This window comes from Panthera tigris, chromosome F3, assembly GCF_018350195.1.
Source record: "Panthera tigris isolate Pti1 chromosome F3, P.tigris_Pti1_mat1.1, whole genome shotgun sequence".
Lineage (NCBI taxonomy): Eukaryota > Metazoa > Chordata > Mammalia > Carnivora > Felidae > Panthera > Panthera tigris.
In genome coordinates, this window is record NC_056678.1 from 5,121,790 (window position 1) to 5,144,129 (window position 22,340).

Consider the following 22,340-nt stretch of genomic DNA (forward strand, 5'->3'; position numbering starts at 1 on the left):
CGTGCACATGCACGCGCGCTCTCTCTCTCTCTCTCTCCTCTTAAAAAAAAAAATGTGTTGCAGAATCTGTGTTGAAATCAATAATGATAAAAAAAAATTCCATTTATGTTTTAGCCATCACAATTACTTTCCCCACGAATACTAGCGCTCGGAATGATGAGAACTCTGAGGCAGCATAATAAATTACACGATTTTCAAGTACACTCCCGCGGTTGTTTTTTTTTTAAGTTTTAGCTTCTTTAAGCATTTCAGTCATTTGAGAAGCAAGACAGGCCTGAGTTTTTCAAGCATGGTTGGTTCCCTGTTTCAACACTCACTTATTGAGCTCCTGTTGTATGCAAGGCATGGGCCAAGAGCAGGGCAGCCAGGGGTGGGGTGGGGATCGGACAGGCACTGTTCTCATAAGATCTACGCCTTAATAATCAGATAGAAGAAAAAGAGAAATTCATTATTTCCATTTTAGAGGCAAGAAAATAAAAATCCCGCCTTCAGGGACCGCCCCCCCCCCCCCCCCCCCCCGCCACCGCAATATAAAAAAGCAGAGACTTCACCGGTTCTCTTCGCGCTTCGGTTCTACGTGTTTCTCACCAAATTAGTATCACGATGTCCCTAACTTCCTCCTTCCTATCCCCTCAATGAGAAGCCAATTTCTTGTTCAGTGGATAGACCACGCTGTGGACAGATTTGTGTTTTCGTCGACGAAATGATTCATCAGCATAGTGAACCCCTACCCAGTACCACATAAAACAACACGTCTTTCGTTTCTATAATGTCTTCCACATGATTTTATCCCCAAATGCTTTACATGCTTCACCAGGACAGCTATAGAATTAAAATAATAAATCAAAGCAGGGGACAAAAAGCGAAGAGGTTTAGTCAAGGGAGGAAAAGACAGGCTTGCAAGGAGACAGGAAGAAAAATGGGCGTACCTTGCCGCACTGTGCAGGTCCTGCCTCCTTCCTCTGCTTTAACTCTTTGATTGTTTGTTTGATTGTTTGTTTGTGTGTTTGGCCCCAGGCCGGGCCACCTGCCCCATCTCTTGCAAATCCTCCTCTGAAAAAGACTACCAGGTACTCACTCTCTCCTAAGAACCCCAATTTCCCAAGGATGCCTTCTTCGGGCTTTGTTCTGACTCCGTCTCCCCAAAACGTCCTAAAGCTAAAAGGGGAATTTAATCCCTGAGCAGGAGGTCTGAAGTGAAAGGGAAAAGGTGTGAAATTCTCAAAGAACTTCGGTGGAGGAAAATCTGGAGACTTGCCTGCCCTCCTCCCTTTTAGTCTGAGATTCGTTTGTTCATTCAACTAACACTGAAGACAGTAGGCAGGTGCTGTGTGGGAGGAGGGAGACAGAGAGACAGGATGCCTGTACTTTTACGCAGGGAGGTGAGGGAGGGCATCTGAGCAAAGATCTGAAGGAAGGGACGGCGGAGCCGAGCAGAAATCTGGGGAAAGGGCAGAGGGAACAGAAAAAGCAGAGCTTCGGAGGGAGGAGGGAATGGTCTCGCGCTCTCTGAGAAAGTACAGGGACGTGGGTGTGCCTGGAGAGCAGTAAGCAAGAGGGAGAGCGGGGAGGATGGGGGAAGAGCAGATCGCAAGTCCCTGGAAAACCTTCAGCTTCGACTCTGAGTGAGGTACGAAGCGGTATTTTAGCAACTTACAAAATTAGAAAAATACAAAGCCGTCGGTCAAAATGTTTTTCTCTGTAGCTTCTGTGGCACGTCATCGACCTTGGCCTCACTGTCCGATCCGTGCTTTCATTTCCATATTTAAGCCATGGGATAACAAGAGGGCCAACTCATGGGGGGCTCTTGAAGTTCAAATTTGCGTAAAGTACTCAGAATTGTGTGCGGCATAGATGAAACCCTCGATAAATGTCGCCTGGTTACATTTAAATGAGGAAGCACTGAGCACTACCACTCCGGCCTGGTGACCTGCTGGAACCTCTGTGGCAATTGTAAAGGTCAGGCGTCACACCTCAGAGACAAACACTGCCCACACGGGGCTCAGGAGCATAGTTCACCGCAGAGGAACCAGGCACCGTTGGCGACTGGCAACACGAGTGAGCCACAAGGCGAGGTTGTCCTCGGGAAGCTGCATCGGGTGGGGCTCAGTTGGTTGACTACACATTTCTAACTCGCCTGAAGGGGGTTTATCTTTTGGTTTTATAGCCCCAGAAAAAAATCCAACAGTAAGAAGGAAAACACCGGAAGAAAGGAGGGAAGGGAGGAGCAACTAAGAAGTCTATTACCTGCTACTTGGGGAGGACTGAGGAGCAGGCAGCTGGGACCTGGCCAAAGCCGATGGTGAAAATGAATGAAAACGCTGAATACGATGGAAGCAAAAGGGGAAACAGTCTCTTTCTTTGTTGACTGCCCCACGGTCCACACTGGGGCTGGAAGAGGGAGGATGCGATGGTCCGGAGTCCATTCAGAAAGAGTGGAGGATGGACAGAGACCGGACATGACTTCATTAGTATATGCTTTTAAAATCCACTTCCTGGGGCGCCTGGGTGGCTCAGTTGGTTAAGCATCCAACCTCAACTCAGGTCGTGATCTCACGGTCTATGGGTTTGAGTCCTACATCGGGCTCTGCACTGGCAGCTCAGAGCCTGGAGCCTGCTTCGGATTCCTTGTCTCCCTCTCTCTCTCTGCCCCTTCACTACTTGTGCATTCTCTCTCTCTCTCTCTCTCTCTCTCTCTCTCTCTCTCTCTCTCAAAAATAAATAAATAAACATAAAAGAAAAGAAAAGAAAAGAAAAGAAAAGAAAAGAAAAGAAAAGAAAAGAAAATGAACTATTTCCTGGTCACTAGCCCAGGGGAAAAAGTGCCACGTAAGCACCCTGTAACGGTGGGTGTGACAAAAGTCGTCCACTCCATAGGGAATGTTGAGAATTCGCTGGGTTTCCCAGGGAGGGTAGAATATTCCATCCCTTTCCGTTGCTGACATCTTAATGTCGTCTGCAGAATCTAGACGACGTTTACAAAGTGCTCTCGCGTTTCTACGTGATCCTCACCACAACCCTGTGGAACAGACGCGACGACCGCCATGTACCCGTGACCACCGCCAGGTAACCAAGGGAGCGTGCTTCCAGACGTCAAGTCACTCGCCTCAAGTCAGAACGTCCGTGGCCGGCTGTGGATTCCACCTCGGACTACTTCATCTTTCTCTTGATCCGATACCCTTCTTCTCCGCCCCCACCCCGACACTGGTGAAAAGAAGATACTCAAAATGTGCAGTGAGAACCAGAATGTCCAACCGTGAGAATACCTGAGCTTCCTCGGGCTCACTGCGCTTGCTTTGCCTTCGAACAGCCACACCGAGGCATGAATCGGGTTTTCAACCAAGGCAGAGCTGCGCAAATGATTTCCAGATGTTGCAAGCCGACTGCCAACACACCAACAGGCCAGCATTCAGACAAAGGGCTCGTTTAATCAGAAACTGCCCTGTTCTACACGATCCCTGCAGCAGGAGGTGGGAAAGGGTTGCAAACACTGGCCATTTTCTAAAGTGCAGATCACCACCTCCGAAAACGCGCAGATCGCCGGCCCCGAGTGGTGCGGGCCAAGCCATGAATGCCGTTTCTGTTATGGTCCACACACCCCCAACACAGAGCGGTTCCGGAGGCTGTTGGGGTTGGTCCTGGATGTTAGGGTTATCCATTTCAAGCGTTTCGAGATTTTTTTTTTCCTTTGAACACAAAGGAGAATAGTGTAGACTTTGAATTACGGCCACTTTTTCTTCAGTGTTTTCACTGTCTCTCGTAAGCAATCGAGGATTTACTTTTTCATGCAGCAAACACCTGAGACTGTTTCCTTGAGCCCCTGACATCTGATGGCACTCAATATACATTTGGCTCCTCTTAATGTGTCCCTTTCATACTGCAACAGATGCGTGTTCAAGCGGAACGATGTTCATACGGGTAGGATTCCTACAAATTCGTTTCATCCATATACATGAGCAAGAGTCCCCCCTTTTCCGAGAAGGCCTCGGAGGCTTTTCTAAGAAAAGCGAGCTTGACCTGCCCAGAGTAAATAAACAAGAAACCCAGAGGGTAGGGGCTTGGCCTCCAATTCAGACCTTCAAAACTGCTGCCCTAAGCTGTGCCAACAAGCCCACACTGTACCTCTGTGTAGCAGATGCACAGAGAGGCCCTCAAGGATTGAGGGAGCCCAGAGGGAGGACCTCAGCTCGACCAGCGTGGTGGTGGCTGCATTTAAGCCTCACTCGCCCCTCTAATTGTTGCTGTTGTCCCAGGAGCAAACAGCATGATTTCGCATGCCGACTCCAACCACAAATGTGCCACAGGAAGTCAGTGGAAGCCTCACTTCCGGGGGGAGGGGCATGGAACAGACCAACGGGGAGCTGGAGCGGGCCAAGGAAGGGTCTAACTGGGGGAAAGCGGGGAAGGAATCGACACCAGGTCAGAATGAGATTCCGGCGAGGGGGTAAGTGCAGGTACCATACGCTTCAGTGAAAACAAGAGACAGCGAAAGCATAATACAGCAAAGTTCCGCGACACGAGCCCCTAGAAGCTCTCCGTCTTCCCTAGAGGCGTCATTCCATTAGAACAGACACTAACATGGGAATTTACTCCAACCCCACAGTGAATCGTTAAGAAAGAGCCGGATCTTGAGCGCGCAGCTCCATTTTCTGCCTCCTACATCGCCTGAGACCAACCGGGCTGTGTTTGGCATAGTTTTTTTCTCCGGTGCTAATTGCTCAAGTGCTCATCAGAGGAAGATGTGAGCATCCCTCAGGGGGCACAGTACCTGATGGAAGAACACGAGGACCACACGTAGTCCCGTGCCCCGTCTCGTCCTTCTCTGACTTCACAAACTCTCAGCATAAAACCAAGCACTACTGTTCTGTGTTCACACGGGCTGGGACTAAAGAAAGGCTTCGCTGTACGACACTATATATGAAAAGTGCGTGCTGTAGCAGAGCAACAAGGCACTGTTTGCCTCGGCTGCTGGCAAGAATGTGCAGAGGGCTTTTAGGCAGGACCTTCCCGTAACAGAAATAGCTGTGCATACAGAGCACGTGTCCACACAGCACTAAGAGTAGGTGTCCCGAGGAGGGTGATGAACGGATCAACCTGGTCCTGAAGCCGGGGCCTCGGAGCCAGGACACAGCTCTTGCAGCTTGACTTAGCCCCTGACCCTAGGTCCCAAGCTGGTCTTGGTTTTAATGCCCGGAAAACCAGACAAATCAGTCACGAACAGTCGGTGCCGTGCGCAAGGGGCTTGGAGAAAGCAGTTAGGTAATAGGAGGAGCCGTCTATACGCAAAGATGAAAGAAATCGCGTGACAGGTCGAGCTGGACAGAAATCTAATAACATCCCTGACGAACGAATGACGGAAGGAAATGAGGAACAAGGCAAGAGAGGAAGAGAAAGCAGAGCGAATGGATCCCACAAAATGTATGTGAGGGCACCCCGATATTGCAGAGAACACCAAAATGTCCCCAGAATATTCCAAACCCAGGACAGACGCACTTTTAATCAACAGCAGAAAACTGCTTCAAGGTCAGAGTCTTCGAGAATCAATGAGTTCAAAATTACCCCATTACTAGAAAATCAGAGGCAGAGAGGGGGAGGGAGAAGCATTAATGAATGGGACGGACCCACGAGTGAGCAAACGGATGCGCCCTAAAGGATTTGGAGACGCTGAGTAACCAGAGGGAATCAAACCTGCGCCAACAGATCTGGAGACATTCACATTTCCGCTACGAAAATAGGGAAAATTAAAAAAAAAAATTGATAATCGAAGATGGCCTCTATATAATCGTACTAAAAAGTCTGATTTGACTGTATTAAGAAGTCATGGTCTTCCACAGGTTGTGAACTCCATACGAGAGCTGTAAACAAAAGAGGCAGTAGTAAGACATGACACTCAAGACACATGCCCACCAAGCGCCCAGATATGGCGGCACCAGTTCTGCGCGACTGGAACCTGCCTTTGCAAAGCTCACGTGACAGCTGGTAGTTTTCACCGTTTTCAAACACTTGCTCTGAACGGAGAGGAGACTCCTCCAGATGCTCATTTCCTTCACGGATTAAAACAACAACAACACGATTTTAAATGGTCACTCAAGGTTATTTGGGAAAGAACATCAACGTGAAGACCGGAGGTCAGCTGAAAGATTCGTCTGATTTACCAGGATCCAAGGCAATCGGACGCATAATCCAGAATTTGGTCGCTGCTCTTCAAATAAAAACAGACTCCTTGGGCTCAGCCTGCAATGCTGGGGATCCACCCAGGAGGTCTTCCTGGGTTTCACGTTCCGTACATAATTAAGTAAATCTTCACCCAAAGTGAACAGCCAACAAATGCAAAAAACCTAATCACACCCTACTCTGCCATTTCCCAGCACTGTGGGAGCAGGAAGATTCCCTCGTTTGTGAAGTTCAAAGTCAACACACAACAGCCACCCAACTTGATGAGAATTGTGCCCGTCTTTCTTTGGTTACTACAACTATTTATGTTTTTAGTATGAGGTTACTATTTCCCCCCCCACACACACAAAATGTTTTTCAAAAACCAGGGCACGGAAATTCTAAAGCACAGACAGTCTACCACGATGCTGCTATTTCAAGAAATAAAGAAATTCTGGGAAGATAAGGATCAACGGACAAAACGCTCCGGGCATCATCATTTTCTAAAGCAGGTGCCTCTCAAACTATCTGTGGTGAGGAATCACTTTTTCTTTGATTTTTAAAAATTTTTTTAATGTTTACTTATTTTTGAGAGAGAGAGAAAACATGAGCAGGGAGGGGCAGAGAGAGAGGGAGACACAGAATCCGAAGCAGGCTCCAGGCTCCGAGCTGTCAGCACAGAGCCCAACACGGGGCTCGAACTCACAAACCACGAGATCATGACCTGAGCTGAAGTCAGACGCTTAACCGACGGAGCCCCCCCAGGCGCCCCTCTTTAATTTTCATTACATTCAAAATACAAGCTCCACTTTGTTATTCCTAGATCCTAATGGACATAAAATTACTCTTGTGAACTGGCTGACAGAAGTTTCTAAATGCTTCCTCTCAACCTCTACGCCCGTCACAGACCGGGAACGGCCCCGCAGACCGCACGCCTGGAGTTGCTCCGGCCAAAGGTATCCTTGCTTATTCAGAACTGGAACTCTTATCTTATAGACGTTGTATCAGAAATGCAGTAAAGTCCACCCGACCTTTCCGCAGAGCTCTAGAAAGTAAATATTGACAGAGAAAGGCTGAGATCACAAAGAAAAGTCGGTGTCTACAACCCTCAACAAAAGAGTTCACCCCTACCGGAGGCCACCTGTACTGTCGCCTTACCCAGCTTTACTTTATCTGAGGCAGAAAAGCACTGAACTCGGTCGGCTGTCTGACGACATAAGCGGGGGTGGTTTGATGCAGACCCTCGGGGGATCTGCAGAGGCGAGGTACATGCTCCGTTCTGTCCCTTCCTATTCTGGGCCTTGAGAAAGTCACTCGATCTTCTCCTTTAAGGTTCCCATCAGTGACAGGGAGGCAGCATATGAACCGCCTCCCTCTTTGGGACGTGTGAACTCCCAGCTGTCGTGGAGGAGACCGACAGGGCAAACAGGGAAAGGGCGTGAGGGGAACACGTGCATGTGCGTGTGTGTGCACATGTGCACGTGTGTGTGTATGAAACACTATTCTCTTTCACGTTATATCCCCCCCACCACCACCATACATTGTAAACCCTTTAAACGCAAACCGCGTACTTTGAATGCCTTAAACCATTAAGCTCCTAGTGCTATCAGCCTTCACCACAAAGTAATAATGAGGATTTAAGCAGCCCTACGGATCCTTTCCAGCTCTTTGAAAGCTCCCGCCACAAGCTCTTGCAGTCTGAACTCAGTCCAGTGTTTGTTTATTGCTAACATCACCCGGGGCTCCCGCGACTACCATCGACAGGCCCCTCCACTCTGGGTTCACCCCCGTGTTTCCATTCGGACCCTGGGCCATCCCAGCCTGTCTCGTGTCCACACGCTTTCCCCGCTCCAAAGCACTGCTGGGTTCCTTGTTGCGGGAAACACTCGTTCGCCCTAAACACTGGCCATCAGGGGTCCTAACCTCCCATCTCTTCCTGCTTCAAATCCTGCTTCTGGTGTTTTCTGCGAGTGACCTGTAAAAGTCTCTGGGTGGAGCCTGAGCTGAGGCTTCTCACATTCAGAGTATTTCAGGTCAGGAAGGTGCACAGAAGGTCAACCCACATCTGAGCAGTGAACGTTCTCCTCAGCATCAAGGCCAGTCACCCAAGGTAAGTTTGATTTCCCTCAGTGACGGGGATCTCAATCTGTCCCAGGGCAGTTCGAATGGTGTGCAAATTGTCCTTCATTCGGAGCTGGGAGAGCCGAGCCGGAGGGTGTCGGAGCTGAGCTCCAGCATCAGGTTTTATTCAGCCTTTGCCCACACGCTTGGGTGTTTTATAGAACCCACCAAATCCTTCTCTCACACGACGGCCCAAGAGACAGCCGAGGGCCGTCTTCTCCAGACTAGCCCCACCGTGACATGGCTTCCTAGTTCCTCAGTACTCTCGTCACCCGCCTCTGGACATGCTTTCCTAACCCACCTAGGTCCTGGGATCCTCTGTGCTTGGAGCATGTCTGCACATTCCGTTCCATCCCTTTCTTCCCTTCCTGAATGGCAGAGACACGGCCCCCCAGTTAGTTGGCTCAATGATCCCAGACAACATAGAAATGCACGTACAGATGGAACTAACACAATAGCGCCCGTGGTCGGGCGGCCAGCACGTGCATGCGGTAGGCCACCTTGTCCGCGGTTTTGCTCTCCACGGTTGCAATCCGTGGTTGACCTCAAGCAGGAAGCAGACGATCCTCGTTCAGACACAGCGTCAGAGGTCAACAGTAGCCTAACGCCACGTCGCAACTCCGTGTCCTCGCCTCACGTCGCCTCACCACGGAGGGCATTTTACCATGGGACATCACGAAAGAAGGGTGCGTGCAGGACAGGAAGGTATTTTGAGACAGAGACCACATTCACCTAACTTTTCTACAGTACGTGGTGATAACTGTTCTATTTTATTGCTAGTCATCGCAGCTAACCTCTTACTGTGCCTCATTTATTAACTGAACTTCCTCACGGGCAGGTCCGTATGGGAGAAAACAGTGCACACGTAGGGTTCGGTACTATCCACAGCTGCAGGCATGCACTGGGGGCCTTGGAGTGTACCCCCCGTGGCTAAGAGGAGACTACTGTATTTCCTGTTACTTCCCACACACTCAGGTCGGCCCCACTGTGCACAGGACAATAAACACAGCGCCGACCTACAATGAGAATCTCAGGGCCGGTGTTCTGACAAGCCTATGCGCTGCCTTTATTGTAGTTTTTAAAAAATTTGTTAATGTTTATTTCGTTTTGAGAAAGGGAGAGACAGAGCGTGAGCAGGGGAGAGGCAGACATAAAACCTGAAGCAGGCTCCAAGCTGTCAGCACAGAGCCCGACGCGGGGCTCGAACTCACAAACCGCGAGATCGTGACCTGAGCCGAAGTCGGACGCTCAACCGACGGAGCCACCCAGGAGCCCCTGTAGTTGTTTTCAACACAGGACACCAGCCTCTGTTCCTCCTCTGATTGCTCCTGTCCTAATCACAGTCCCTTCCTCATGTTGGTGCTTTGGACATTACCACGCACAAGGATGGCAAGAAAAACCACACGGTACTCCTTCCCGACATACTAGCTGAGTGCACATTGAATCACCATTTATACAGCACTTCATAATTTACAATGATTGATCTTAGCCTTCAGGGAAATCTTGAGGTGCTATCCTCGTTTCATAGAGGAGGAAACTGAGGCAGACCCATAACTCGAACCGCAGGCGTCTTCTGATTTCAGATCCGCGGTCATGTGTCCTACCTCCTGCTCGCCCAGGAGCTCGCAAATCTTAGAAGTTTTCTGAAGTTAAGTTCCAAGGATCAAATAATGAATCACAGAGGAAACCAAAAAAAATAAAAATAAAAATAAATAAATAAAGCAGAGGAATCTGGTTTCCATTTCTGGCTTTGCTATAAATTAACTCATACTTAGACTTTCTTGGTCCTCAGTTTCCTCCTTCATAAAACAAGGGGACTGAATTAGACGATCCCAAAAGTGCCTTCTGCTCAGCTGTCTTTTGTCTCCTGCCCTGTCTCTGCTCCACTGCTAAAATTAGGCAGAAAACATTGTTGAAATACCTTTCAGTTTTTGTTTCTCATGTCTCTAAAGTCTCTAAGATTAGCTGGATAGTATATGGTAACTATCCACATACAAAAAAAAAAAAAACCTACTATCTCTTTAATAGTTAATTTTGAAGCAGTTTGTTTTCTGTGACGAGGATGTAAATCTGGAAACACCAACCACAGGGCTGTGCCCACAAAAGTCCTCGTCCCAGGAGGACATCCTTAGAGCCACGTATTCTTATGGCAGTGGCTCTCGACCCAGGGCACACATGATAAGGTCTGGAGACCTTTCTGGTTGTCACAACTGGGGAAGATGCTTTAGGAATCTCATGAGCAGGGGCCAAGGACGCTGCTAAGAACCCTGTGACGCAGAGGACGGTCCCCCACCACAGAGCTGTCTGGCCCAACCTGTCAGCAGTCCGAGGTTGAGAAGCCCTGTCAGAAAGAGTCAAGTCCAAGAGCGGCCCCAGACTCTTCCTGGTGCTTTAGCTAATGCGGTGCACGCGAGAGGCTAACCAGGCAGGCTCGTCCAAAAGAACCGAGGCTCTGGGACGCCCCCCTTACCTGGCGAAGAAGGAAGCAGCCACCGAGGTGCCTGTGGAGGTCTCGCTGGCCACGCAGGAGCCCTGTGAGGCCGGGACGCCGCAGGCCGAAGGCTTGTCTGCATTGTAGCGATTCAGGGCTGCCTCGGTCAGGCCCTCCCGGCCCGTCTCCGTCATCAGCTGGGAGATCTGACAAGGAAAACAGACACTGAGCTCAATACCTGTGGCTCATTGCACTTCCCCAGCACGGCATCCCTCTCTGCTGGGGCAAGCGGGCCCCAGTGCAGGTGGGGAGGGGGCACTGTGGGGGCTCAGGGCCTCTCAGAGGCTATTTTCGAGCATTTTAGCCCCGGGGCACCTCCTCATTTTCATTAAAAATAATGGAATAAAATCACCCCCCTGACACTGTTGAGTTTTGATTATGCCTGTGTTTCCTGTCCATTTGGAGAGGAAAGCCTGAGCCATTAGCACGGTTTGCGGCCCAAGACCAGAGCAGAAACATCAACTGCTGGCCCAGATGCCAATAGACGGGTGGGGCAAAGACATCATTAAAGGAGAGGTGAGCCTGCTAACAAAGCGAGGAGTTAATTAAAACACTTGTTGTGGTTTCGGGGAGCAGTCAGCAAACAGCACCAAGAGAAGCTCAGAGAAACAGATACAGCCACCGTGGATTACCAAGTGGTCCCTTTTTGGAGGATTTCAACCATTTCAACAGACTTGATTTTCCTACTCATTCATTAAGATAAATGGCTTCCATTTTATTTGCAATCGTCCACTGGATGGGGCTGGATCTGTTTTACCGAAACCCACAGGATACGCTAGGAAGAACCATACTTGTGGGCAAAATGAGAATCTTATGTAGAAACATACTTTCAAGGAGTGCTAATTCCACGACAAATGTAATAATTATGTGGGCAAAGCCTAAGCATGCTATTTGGAAAGCCTGTTACTTTAAAACTTCAGCCCATGCACAAAAGGGAAAAAAAATGTTAGTTTTACAAAAGAAAGAAAGAGAAAAAAGAAAGGAAAAGAAAGGAAAGAAAGAGAAAAAAGAAAGTAAGAAAAAGGAAGGAAAGAAAAAAAAGAAAGGAAGGAAAGAAAGAAAAAGAAGGAAAGAAAAAGAAAGGAAAGGAGAAAAGAAAAGGAAAGGAAGGAAGGAAGGAAGAGAAAGGAGAAAAGGAAAGGAAAGGAAAGAAGGAAGGAATAAAGAAAGAAAGAAAAACAGAAAGAGAAAGAAAGAAAGAAAGAAAGAAAGAAAGAAAGAAAGAAAGAAAAAGAAAGGAAAGGAGGAAAGGAGGAAAGGAAAGGAAAGGAAAGGAAAGAAGGAAGAAAGAAAGAAAGAGAAAGAAAGAAAGAAAGAAAGAAAGAAAGAAAGAAAGAAAGAAAGAAACTTTAGTTTAAAAAAAGAGTCTGCAGCCAGTTCAAGCCTCTTAAATGCTGAGTGGAAAATCCTTCTAATTGCCTAGAAAATACAAGTACAATAAAGCAAAGATCAGGAACAGTTTCCACTTTGTAACTGAGCAGGCCAGGAGGCCAGTGAAAGCGTCCCATTTGTTAACCTTTGAACATAAAAACATTTGTACTTTTCATTATTAGCAGAACAGCCATTACTCTGAGGTCCATTCACTTGAAACTTTGCTTAAATTCATGCTCTTACTTGGAAAGCTTTGGCATTTGCAGCTGAAATTTTGCCAACACATACTTTCTTACTCTCATTCATTCAACGGGCTGTTAGGAAACCTGACCCACGTAAGAGAGCCCAGGAAGGAGGCGGCAAAAGTAGCCCATGGCCTGGAGAACATTCCGTGCACTCAGCAAGGGCTGCTGCCCATGCTGGGGGCCTGTCACCTGTCCTTGGGCTTCTGCTACTGTCCGCGGGGCGCGGGCTCCGCTCGACCAGCTGCCGCCACTAAATAGCACTTATGAAGCTCCCGTGGTCCAGGGCGCCGTCCCCAACCACGTCCAAAACTATACCCAGAACCCACAGCACCATCTTGCTTCATGAGGTAGCTACAATCTACCAGACATACGCTGGTTCGGCGCACATCTGAAGGCAGTCAGGATAGCAGTGAGTGAACGCACCACCAGGTGTGTTACCACGTATGTCCGCGGGCTCACGAACGCGGCTGTCATCTGATCTCTGCCTGTGGTGTTTCCTTTTCACTTCTGAAACTCTTCTGCCTCCCTGTGTAAGAAAGGACCTTGCAGGTGCCCTACAAACCCACAGAGAAGCCACCAGGATGTGGGCGGCGAATGGCGAGAGGCCCGACACAGAGGCACAGGCTTCTAGGTGCTTCCAGGTCCCCGAGTCTGGCCCGGGATGAATGCAAGCATCCTGTGGGCTCGTGGCTTTCAGGAACGTCACTAAACAGATGAACTTCAATGCACCGTCCTCCTTAAAAGACAGCTAGCTCCTGGCTATCTTTGCCGGGCAAGATTGGATCTCTCTTTTCAAAAAAAAAAAAGTAGGGATTCGTGGACATGGGACACTCCATTCCCAAACCTGTAAGTAGAATTATTCAATAATCGATTGTTCTTAGAAATCAGAAACACAGAATGACTTAGAGCTAGAAGGGACCGCCAAGATCCTTCCCTTCAAAACCCCTTTTCTTACGTAAGGAAAACGGGAGCACAGAAGTGACTCGCCCAAGACAATGTGAAACTGAGCACAGGACCCTGACGCTCAGGCCAGTCCTAGACCCTCTTTCACTCCTATACTCTCTCTCTTCCTCCCTCCCTTCCTCCTAATTAAAAATATTTTTAAACAGATACAAAAAACATCAAATAATAATAAAACACATACAGGTAGATCCAGTAACATGATCAAAGAATGTTAGCATTTTACTTATCTCAGAAAATATTTTTTTAAGTGTCTTTATTTATTTTGAGAGAGAGGGTGAGCACAAGCAGGGAAGGGGCAGAGAGAGAAGGAGAGAGAGAATCTCAAGCAGGCTCAGCACTGTCAGCGCAGCGCCCGACTCGGGGTTCGAATTCACGAACCGTGAGATCATGTCCCGAGCTGAAATTCAGTTGGACGCTTAACTGACTGAGTCACCCAGTCGCCCCAGGAAAAAAAAATTTTTTTTTGAAGAAACCAAACGCTATGTAAACTTGAAATTGTCTAGGTCCCTGGTCACACCGCCCTTCCTCCCAGCACCCCGATTTCAGACACAGTGTGAGGATCTGGGTGGGGGGCAGTCCGTGCCTTCCATTGCATCCCCTTCCCCCTCTAAGAGCTTGGCTGAGCTCGCTTTGTGCTTTCTCTTGAGCATTCTCCGGTTTTTGTTCTGCTTGTTCACAATGGGAAGAAGGGTCCCCCCCAAATGCCTGCTCCTGTAGGCTCCGGCCACCAGTAAAGTCACGTTTTCATTGGTGTTTATGCCCGATAGCCTCTCCAGGGATTATAAGCTTTCAGAAATAATATACAAATAGCTACAGTCGTTGCCAACTTATCTCCCCTCACTCTCTGCCAGACAGGGTTCTGGACTTCCTTAAGCTCCTCAAACATACCCACTGCTCCTCTTGCCACAAAGTCTTTGCACGTGTTCGCGCTCGATCTGGAATGTTTCTACGTTTTGTTCGCATCCAAGCTCAAGAACTACTTCCTCAGAGAAGCGTTCTTCCAGACTCCTTCCAGCCTCTGGTGGATGCTGTTACAGAAGGGTGGTCTCTTCCTTCAGTGTCTTTACCTGGGTTCCGATGATGCATTTAACCAAAGATCACTGTTTCTCAAAACCCTAGGACGGTGGGACTGGGGCTGGTGTGCCCACCACTGTGTCCATGAAAATCAACCCAGTGCCTGGCACACGGAGATGGTTAAAACATGTTTGTGGAGTAAATCTGAGCGATTCTGATTTTCTACTTATTCTCTACATGTATCTAATTAAATCTTTTTTCCTTAAGTCACTGAAGTAAGAAGACTTAGTTCCTGTTATGGCTTTCCTATTTTGTTGGACTGTTGGGACACGGCAGGATTTTCCCCCTTGCCTGTCAGCACCCAAGTGTAATGTTTTGGTTCCACTGTGTGCTGGTTTAGGGATGAAAAGCTGCCTCCTTTAGAGTCTACAGATTCATTTGCTCATCTCTTCATGGAAACAACCATGTATTGGGTACTTAGTGTGTATAGCTACTGTGCGAGGCTCCCTTCCCTTCCCTTCCCTTCCCTTCTTCCTTTCCCTTCCCTTCCCTTCCCTTCTTCCTTTCCCTTCCCTTCCCTTCCCTTCCCTTCCCTTCCCTTCCCTTCCCTTCCCTTCCCTTCCCTTCCCCTCCCCTCCCCTCCCTTCCCTCCCCTCCCCTCCCTCCCCTCCCCTCCCCCTCCCTTCCCCTCCCCTCCCCCTCCCTTCCTTTCCCTTCCCTCCCCCTCCCTTCCTTTCCCTTCCCTCCCCCTCCCTTCCCTTCCTTCCCCCTCCCCTACCTTTCCCTTCCCTCCCTCTCCCTTCCTTTCCCTTCCCTCCCCCTCCCTTCCCTTCCCTTCCTTCCCCCTCCCCTACCTTTCCCTCCCTTCCCTTCCCTTCCTTCCCCTCCCCTCCCCCTCCCTTCCTTTCCCTTCCCTCCCCCTCCCTTCCTTTCCCTTCCCTCCCCCTCCCCTCCCTTCCCTTCCTTCCCCTCCCCCTCCCTTCCTTTCCCTTCCCTCCCCCTCCCCTCCCTTTCCCTCCCTTCCCTTCCTTCCCCTCCCCCCTCCCTTTCCCTTCCCTCCCCCTCCCCCCTCCCTCCCCCTCCCTCCCCCTCCCTTCCCTTCCGTTCCCTTCTCTTCCCTTCCCTTCCCTTTCCTTCCTCCCTCTCTCCCTCCCTTCCTTTTCTTGTTGCCTAGAACCCACTGGCAGTCAATAAGACTGTACAAAAACAGTCCATAAGGCAGCTGGCCTAAAGCAACTTGTATTATCTCTGTTTAGCCAAATCTTTGCCATTCTGAAAAATGGTGGAGCTATACTTGTTCTTAGGAAAAGCAGCTCTAGCTGCTTTAATTTAACAATTAAAATCATATCCTTTCTAGGGATGTCTGGGCGGCTCAGTCGGTTGATTTCAGACTTTCCCTCTCGCTCTGCCTCTCCCTTGCTCTCTCTCTCTTTCAAAAATTAAACTTTAAAAAATCATATGCATTCTAGAGCATTCTGAGAGAGAGGGAGCCCCCTTGTTAGATCAGCTATCATCTTTCACACACACGGTTGCGAGGAGTTCTTCTTACTGAGGTTCTGTCATGCTTGGTACCAAGAATTTACTTTGCCTCAAGCCTGCAAACTACCCGTAGGACAATACCGTAAGTTGTAAGTGGATTGTTCCATTACAGAAGAAACAAAATAATGAAAGATGATGAAATCTGGCTACGAGAGAGCTGTTCCCACTCAAATTCTGTCTGTGGCTCTGTGAAACGGCAATAGCCAGTCACCGGATTGGTTCTCCACCAAGCAGAGAAGGTCGAAAGACCCGTATCTATGATAATTACAGCATCAGTAATAAGGATGCCCTGATATCTGTCTACCCCTCTGGCTTTGATAAACCTCTTCTCCTACGAGCCTCATCGGAAACCATCATTATTAGGTTAGGTAGACAGCTTGGCTATCATTCCCATTTCGCAGATGAGGAAACAGACCCAGAGGAGTTGTTTATGTAATAGCTTCAGCACCGGGCAGATTCAGAGAAGTAAACTTGGCCTAGTCATTGGCCTCGGGAGATGTAATGAAGGCTCTCTGGAAAAACTTGCTGTCGGCCAAAGACACGTGTTCTCCCTCCAACGGAAAGGGGTGTGTGGGTGATTCGATAGTGGGGAGCCTGCGAAATGTGGTATCAGCCAAATGTTTAAGTCAAAGAGGGCCTCGGGGGGCCGGAAGGAACAAAGGTCGGTGTGCGCCTGCTCAGTGTCTGCCGGGTGAGCAGTAGGTGCGGGCCCGGGGCTCGGCGGTGGGGGTGAGGCAGGGGCCCCCCGTCGCCTCCCACCAACATGGATGAGAGGGCCGCCTCACACGCCTCGGGCCTCATGGGGATCCCCTCAGCCGTGAGGGATGAACCCCAGAGCCGGTTCTCAGGAGCCGTGCAGGGCAAACACTATGGTCCTTAAGGACTGGAAGGGTTTACGCTCCATGATTGTCCGGTGATAAAGCTAACACCTCCCCCACCCACGTTCCCGAGCTGTCCCCCACCCCTGGAGGCATGCCACCCACTCAGGGGCATTCTCCTCCAGGGTACCCAACTTTATCTCAGGACAAGCACCTCTCCTACCAATGTGCGGGGCTCCCCAGTCCCCCGATTCAAAAGTGAGTCTAGGAGGGTCCACCTTTTTTGCTCCCAGTCGTAAATACACGCCCTGTTCTCTTTGTAAAAATCTGCCGGGAAGACTGGCTACTCCAAAGGGCAAGGAGAGGTTCCTGGAGAACTCGGCCCTTTCTGGCCACCTCTGCAGCCCCGCCTCCAGCTCTGTAAGCCCCACCTCCACCTCTATAAGCCACACCTCCAGCTCTGTAAGCCCCGCCTTCATCTCTTCAGCCCCAGCTCCACCTCTGTAAGCCCCGCCTCCACCTCTACAGCCCCGCCTCCAGCTCTGTAAGCCCCGCCTCCAGCTGTGGAAGCCTCACCTCCACCTCTGCAGCCCCACCTCCACCTCTCTAAGCCCCGCCTCCACCTCTGCAGCTCCCAGGGCCGATGGGGATACATTAGGCAGATACGAAGGGTGGGCTGTACCTTCCGTGGGTCCCCACACGGCCCTCCCTGCAGTCCTGAGATTGTCACCTAAATAAACTGCAATCTAAGAGAATGTAACCAGTTTCCCCACAAGGAAAGAGAGAGTCGGAAAGATTGAGTGAGTCAGGAGCTAGGGCCGGGCCCGGAGATGTTGCTCTGGGATGATTTCTATCCTGCCCCTGCCTTCAGGTCACCCCCCTCCCCCACCAGCTGCCCCTCAGGGCCGAGCCTGTCTCAGCGTGGCTCTCGGGGCCCCTGCAATCCACTGAAGGAGAAAATACCCAAGACAGTGGGGACCCCCGAAACTTTATCTTCACTGCATAATTTGGAATCAAGAGGCTTATTTTTGTTTTTTACTTTTTTTTAAAGTTTATTTAGTTTGAGAGAGAGAGACAGTGGGAGCAGGAGAGGGACAGAGAGAGAGGGAGAAAGAGAATCCCAAGCAGGCTCCACGCTGTCAGCACAGAGCCTGAGGTGGGATCTCACCAACTGTGAGATCATGACCTGAGCTGAAATCAAGAGTCTAGGACGCTCAACCGCCTGAGCCACCCAGGCACCCCACGGAGCCTTATTTTTATAGGACTATATGGTTTACCTCTGCTTTTCAGACTGTTCAGCATGAACTTTTTTTTCATGATTCTATGAAAGGTACATGAATCTTCTGTGAAAACACAGATTCCCAAACCTCCAACTATCCATCCAACACATTTGTAAAAACCTAAAGTTCCGGTGGCAGGGATTCATTGTCACCATGGAGTGTACATGTTACTGTCACCGTCTAGAAGCAACAAACCGAATGCTTGCTGAGGGTCCTAATCATGAACTTAGGGTGGGGGTGGGGGGACTAGATTTTCACCACCGGATTTTGTTGTTTAGTTCTCTCTTTTTTTTTTAATGTTTATTTTTTGAGAGACACAGGGAGAGACAGGGTATGAGCAGGGAAGGGGCAGAGAGAGAGGGAGACACAGAATCTGAAGCAGGCTCCAGGCTCTGAGCTGTCAGCACAGAGCCCGACGCAGGACTCGAACTCACACACCATGAGATCTCATGACCTGGGCCGAAGTCGGATGCTTAACTGACTGAGCCACCCAGGTGCCCCTTTTTAGTTCTGATTAAAACCTGCTTTTAGCTCTATCTCGGTTATACGGGACCATTTCACGAAAGTAATAGTATCTGTTGCTTTCAAAACGTGTGTGCATTTGCACACGTGTGTGTGTGCTTGCACATGTGGGGTCCTCAGTTGCCTGAGGTTCCCAGTTCTCATTCATGGGTACAGGTTGGTCCTTTTTACAATCTTTTTTTTATTTAATTTTTTTTGAATTAAAAAAGCATGAACAGGGGAGGAATAGAGAGAGAAGGAGACACAGAATCCGAAGCAGGCTCCAGGTTCCGAGCTGTCAGCACAGAGCCCGACGCGGGTTCAAACCCACGAACCATGAGATCATGACCTGAGCTGAAGTCGAACGCTTAACTGACTGAGCCACCCAGGTGCCCCGACTCTGTATCTGTTAATCTTAGGTGAGATTCATGTCTTTCAGCCACATTTAAATTTTTGCACAAATACCTCAGTATGAGGAACACTATATGTGTCCCCTCAGAAAAAGTAAATCTTACATTTGGTTATGATCTTGACCACGGAAACAAGGCAGAAGATGTCTGGCTCTTCTAAACCAAGGTTGGTTCCACACTGCAAATCGCAATGTGTAAGCCATTGACCTTTGACTTCCCTGCTGACGGGAACGGCTGAGAGCTTCAAGTGTGTCGGCATGGGGGTTCATCTTAAATGGCATATTGACCCAGAAAGTCACCGCCTCTGACTCCGACAAGGCAGCCAGGAATAGACACCAACGATATCTATTTCCTGAGCAGAGACATCCATGGACAACAAACATCTCCTCTGTCTTTATGTCTAATGACATTATGACCCCCAAATCCCAGAAAATACCATCTAATAGCATTTTCTCTCAGGCAATTGATATCTCACTGTTGGGGGAACATCTCTTTTATTATTATTTATTGTTTCCACTGTCACTTAATGTTTTTACAGCTCTGCAAAGAGTGGGCGCTCAATAAATATTTTGGTCTGGAAGCCAGGATGAGGATGGGGCTGCAGAAAGCCCCCGCCTGAACTCAGCTCTGGTTCCACAGCGTCTGATTTCGGGACACCTGCCCGAGTCAAACGCCGTCCTCCTTTACCTTCCTTCGCGCGGGCCAAATCACACCGAACAGTCGGCTAACATTCTTTCCCTAATGCGGTGCTCCCCACGGACTGGTTCTGGTCTTTTCTCCTTCCTGCGCTGTCCAGCCGCACCCCCTCGGCCAGCACCAAGGGGCCACGACGGGGTTCTTATGTCCCAGGCCTGGATGTTTGATTACCCTTATTATCTTAGCTTGCTTTGGCTATAAATTTTATTAGTGGCCATAAAATTATCCATCCACAGCATTTGACTCCGTGACCTCTCGCAAAAGAGAATTCCATTCACCGGCGCTGCCCAGGGCCGAGGAGAGCTGCCTCTTCTTCCCCCTCGATTTACAGCCTCACCTTCGTCCCGGGTCCTGCCCCGTGCGACGAGACTTGGCAAACAGAAAAGGCTGTCGCGTTTCAGGATTTCGTGGTCAGGGCTGAAATCTGGCCCCTCGGCACCTGCTGGCTGTTTGCTCACTCTGTGTGTTGCTAAAAGGTAAAGCCCACATGTTCTAGAAAAAGAGCGGGGTGCTGGAAGGCGCGATGGGCCGGCGGCATTTCGGTTTTGGACTCTTCCCTTCCATTTCTTGCTTCCAAGATGTGCAGCTCAAGGCAGAGCTCAGACAACCCTACGAAGAATGTCTTGTAACGAGGGCTAACTCTTGCCGTCGAGCTTATGATATTTCTACAAGAGGTGCGTTTGACCTCACCTGCAGAGATGCTGGGTCTCAATGATTTTAACGCGTAATACCCAATTACGTGTTGCGGGGTGGTTTGGGTGACATATTCCATGACATACAAGGATACGAGGAGTCCAGCCGGAGAGGACTCTGCGGAACAACAGCAAGCACCCTCCACCATCGTCATCATGCTTGTCGCCATTTCTGAGCACCGGCCACGAGCCAGATTCTGTCTGAAGACCTTTAGGTACGTGTTGCCAAATAAGAGCTTCAACTCTGCCACACGGAAAATCCCCAGACAGGTAATGCCACTGGGCTTGGTTTCTATTCTTTAGTGTCTCTTGTTCCCGAGAAAGTACAGGTCCTCAATGACGCTGCCCGTCGGGAAATGGGGCAACAGAGAAACACTTTGCTAACGAGTGGAGGAAAGGATCATCTGAATAATTTTTCAATATGCACCAACGGCTCGTTCTATCCAGCGTTTTGTGACTTTCATGACCAAACTGAAATAAAACCAAATGGTCTGAATCTTTCTGTAAGTGCTTTCACTCGCAATCTGCAACCAAGTGAACTCGGGCCGAGGAGTCGAGAGGAAATCACAGTCCTGATGAATCCAGATCTGACATCACGGCTGAGCCAGAGGCTCCTCCAAGGTCAGCTCTTAAACTCTGAGAGGACTAACCCCTTTTTCATGTACTGAATCACCCAGGGGCTGTTCTGCTCCTGGGGGAAGGTTACCTTTGGTTCCCACCACCAAATACTCAACCATGAGCCAACAGATCCCAGGCAGTGTTACCCACACTGAATGATCAGGGCCATCCCTCTCCGTGTGTTCCCCAAACCTGTCCTCACGATCCCAAAGCATCTGTGTGTTTTATAATTGCCTGTCACTGCTCTCTCTCTCCCAACCAGATGGCAGGCTCAGGAAGGACAGGCACTGGGTCTCATTCACCTCAGTATGACAGTCTCAACACGGAATATATCTGATGAACACATCAATTAATACATGCATTAAATACAAGCAAATAAAAATGAACTTAATTTAGGGGCACCTGGGGGGCTCAGTCGGTTAAGTGTCCAACTCTTGATCTAGGCTCAGGTCACGATCTCACGGTTCATGGGTTCGAGCCCCGCATCTGGCTCTGCGCGGCCATTGCGGAACCTGCTTGGGATTCTCTCTCCTTCCCTCTCTCTCTGCCCCTCCCCTGCTTGTCCTCTCTTACTCTCTCTCTCAAAAAAACAAATAAACGAACATACTTTTTAAAAAATGAACTTAATTTAGTTGTGTTGGGGTTGCCTGGAGTCTGTTTGTTTTTAAGAGATGAAGGTTATTTTCACCTGGTTTAAAAAACAATGAATAGAGTACATAAAGCTTTCTGCAATAAAATGAAGGTATTCAGCATGTAATTAACTGAGTATAGTGGTGAGACCAATGACTGGGGGAGGCGGGGGGCAAAGAAGGAACAAAGAAACAAAGAAAAAAGAGAGAAAAGAGAAGAATGAGAAAAAAGCTAAAAGAAACATACATACATAAAAAGGTGAACAAGGAGAGGAAACCAGCAACTGTTCCTCTCAGTCAGCTGGGTATGAGCATGTGCCAGCCCCAGCTGGGGAGCTGGAATGCTCTGGAATGTTGGGCGAGTGATCCTAGCAAGTCGGTTTCTTTCTTTTCTTTTTCTTTTTTTTTTAAATTTTTACTTGTTTTTGAGAGAGACAGAGACAGAATGCGAGTGGTTTAGGGGCAGAGAGAGAGGGAGACACAGAATCCGAAGCAGGCTCCAGGCTCCGAGCTGTCAGCACAGAGCCCGACGCGGGGCTCGAACTCACGAGCTGTGAGATCATGACCTGAGCCGAAGTCGGACGCTCAACCGACTGAGCCACCCAGGCGCCCCCTAGCAAGACGGTTTCTAGGAGAGGAGCAGTCAAGGCCAGAGCCGGAAGCCGGTACCAGACAAGAGCTTCAGAACCCTGAGGTGCTGGATGAGAAAATGCAGAAGAAACTCTGAAATGCAAAGATCGTGTCAAAATGATGCAGCCGTTCCCTTTCACCTTTCCATTAAAAACAAAAACAAGTCCTA

At 49.2% G+C, this 22,340-nt stretch overlaps 1 protein-coding gene across 1 annotated transcript in view; it reads right to left on the reverse strand.

The window, feature by feature from the left end:
- Positions 1–22,340, reverse strand: part of KIF26B (kinesin family member 26B) — a 464,690-nt gene that overhangs the window by 233,823 nt on the left and 208,527 nt on the right. The window contains 1 exon segment of the mRNA XM_042975573.1: positions 10,745–10,911. Coding sequence (XP_042831507.1) covers positions 10,745–10,911 — 167 coding nt within the window.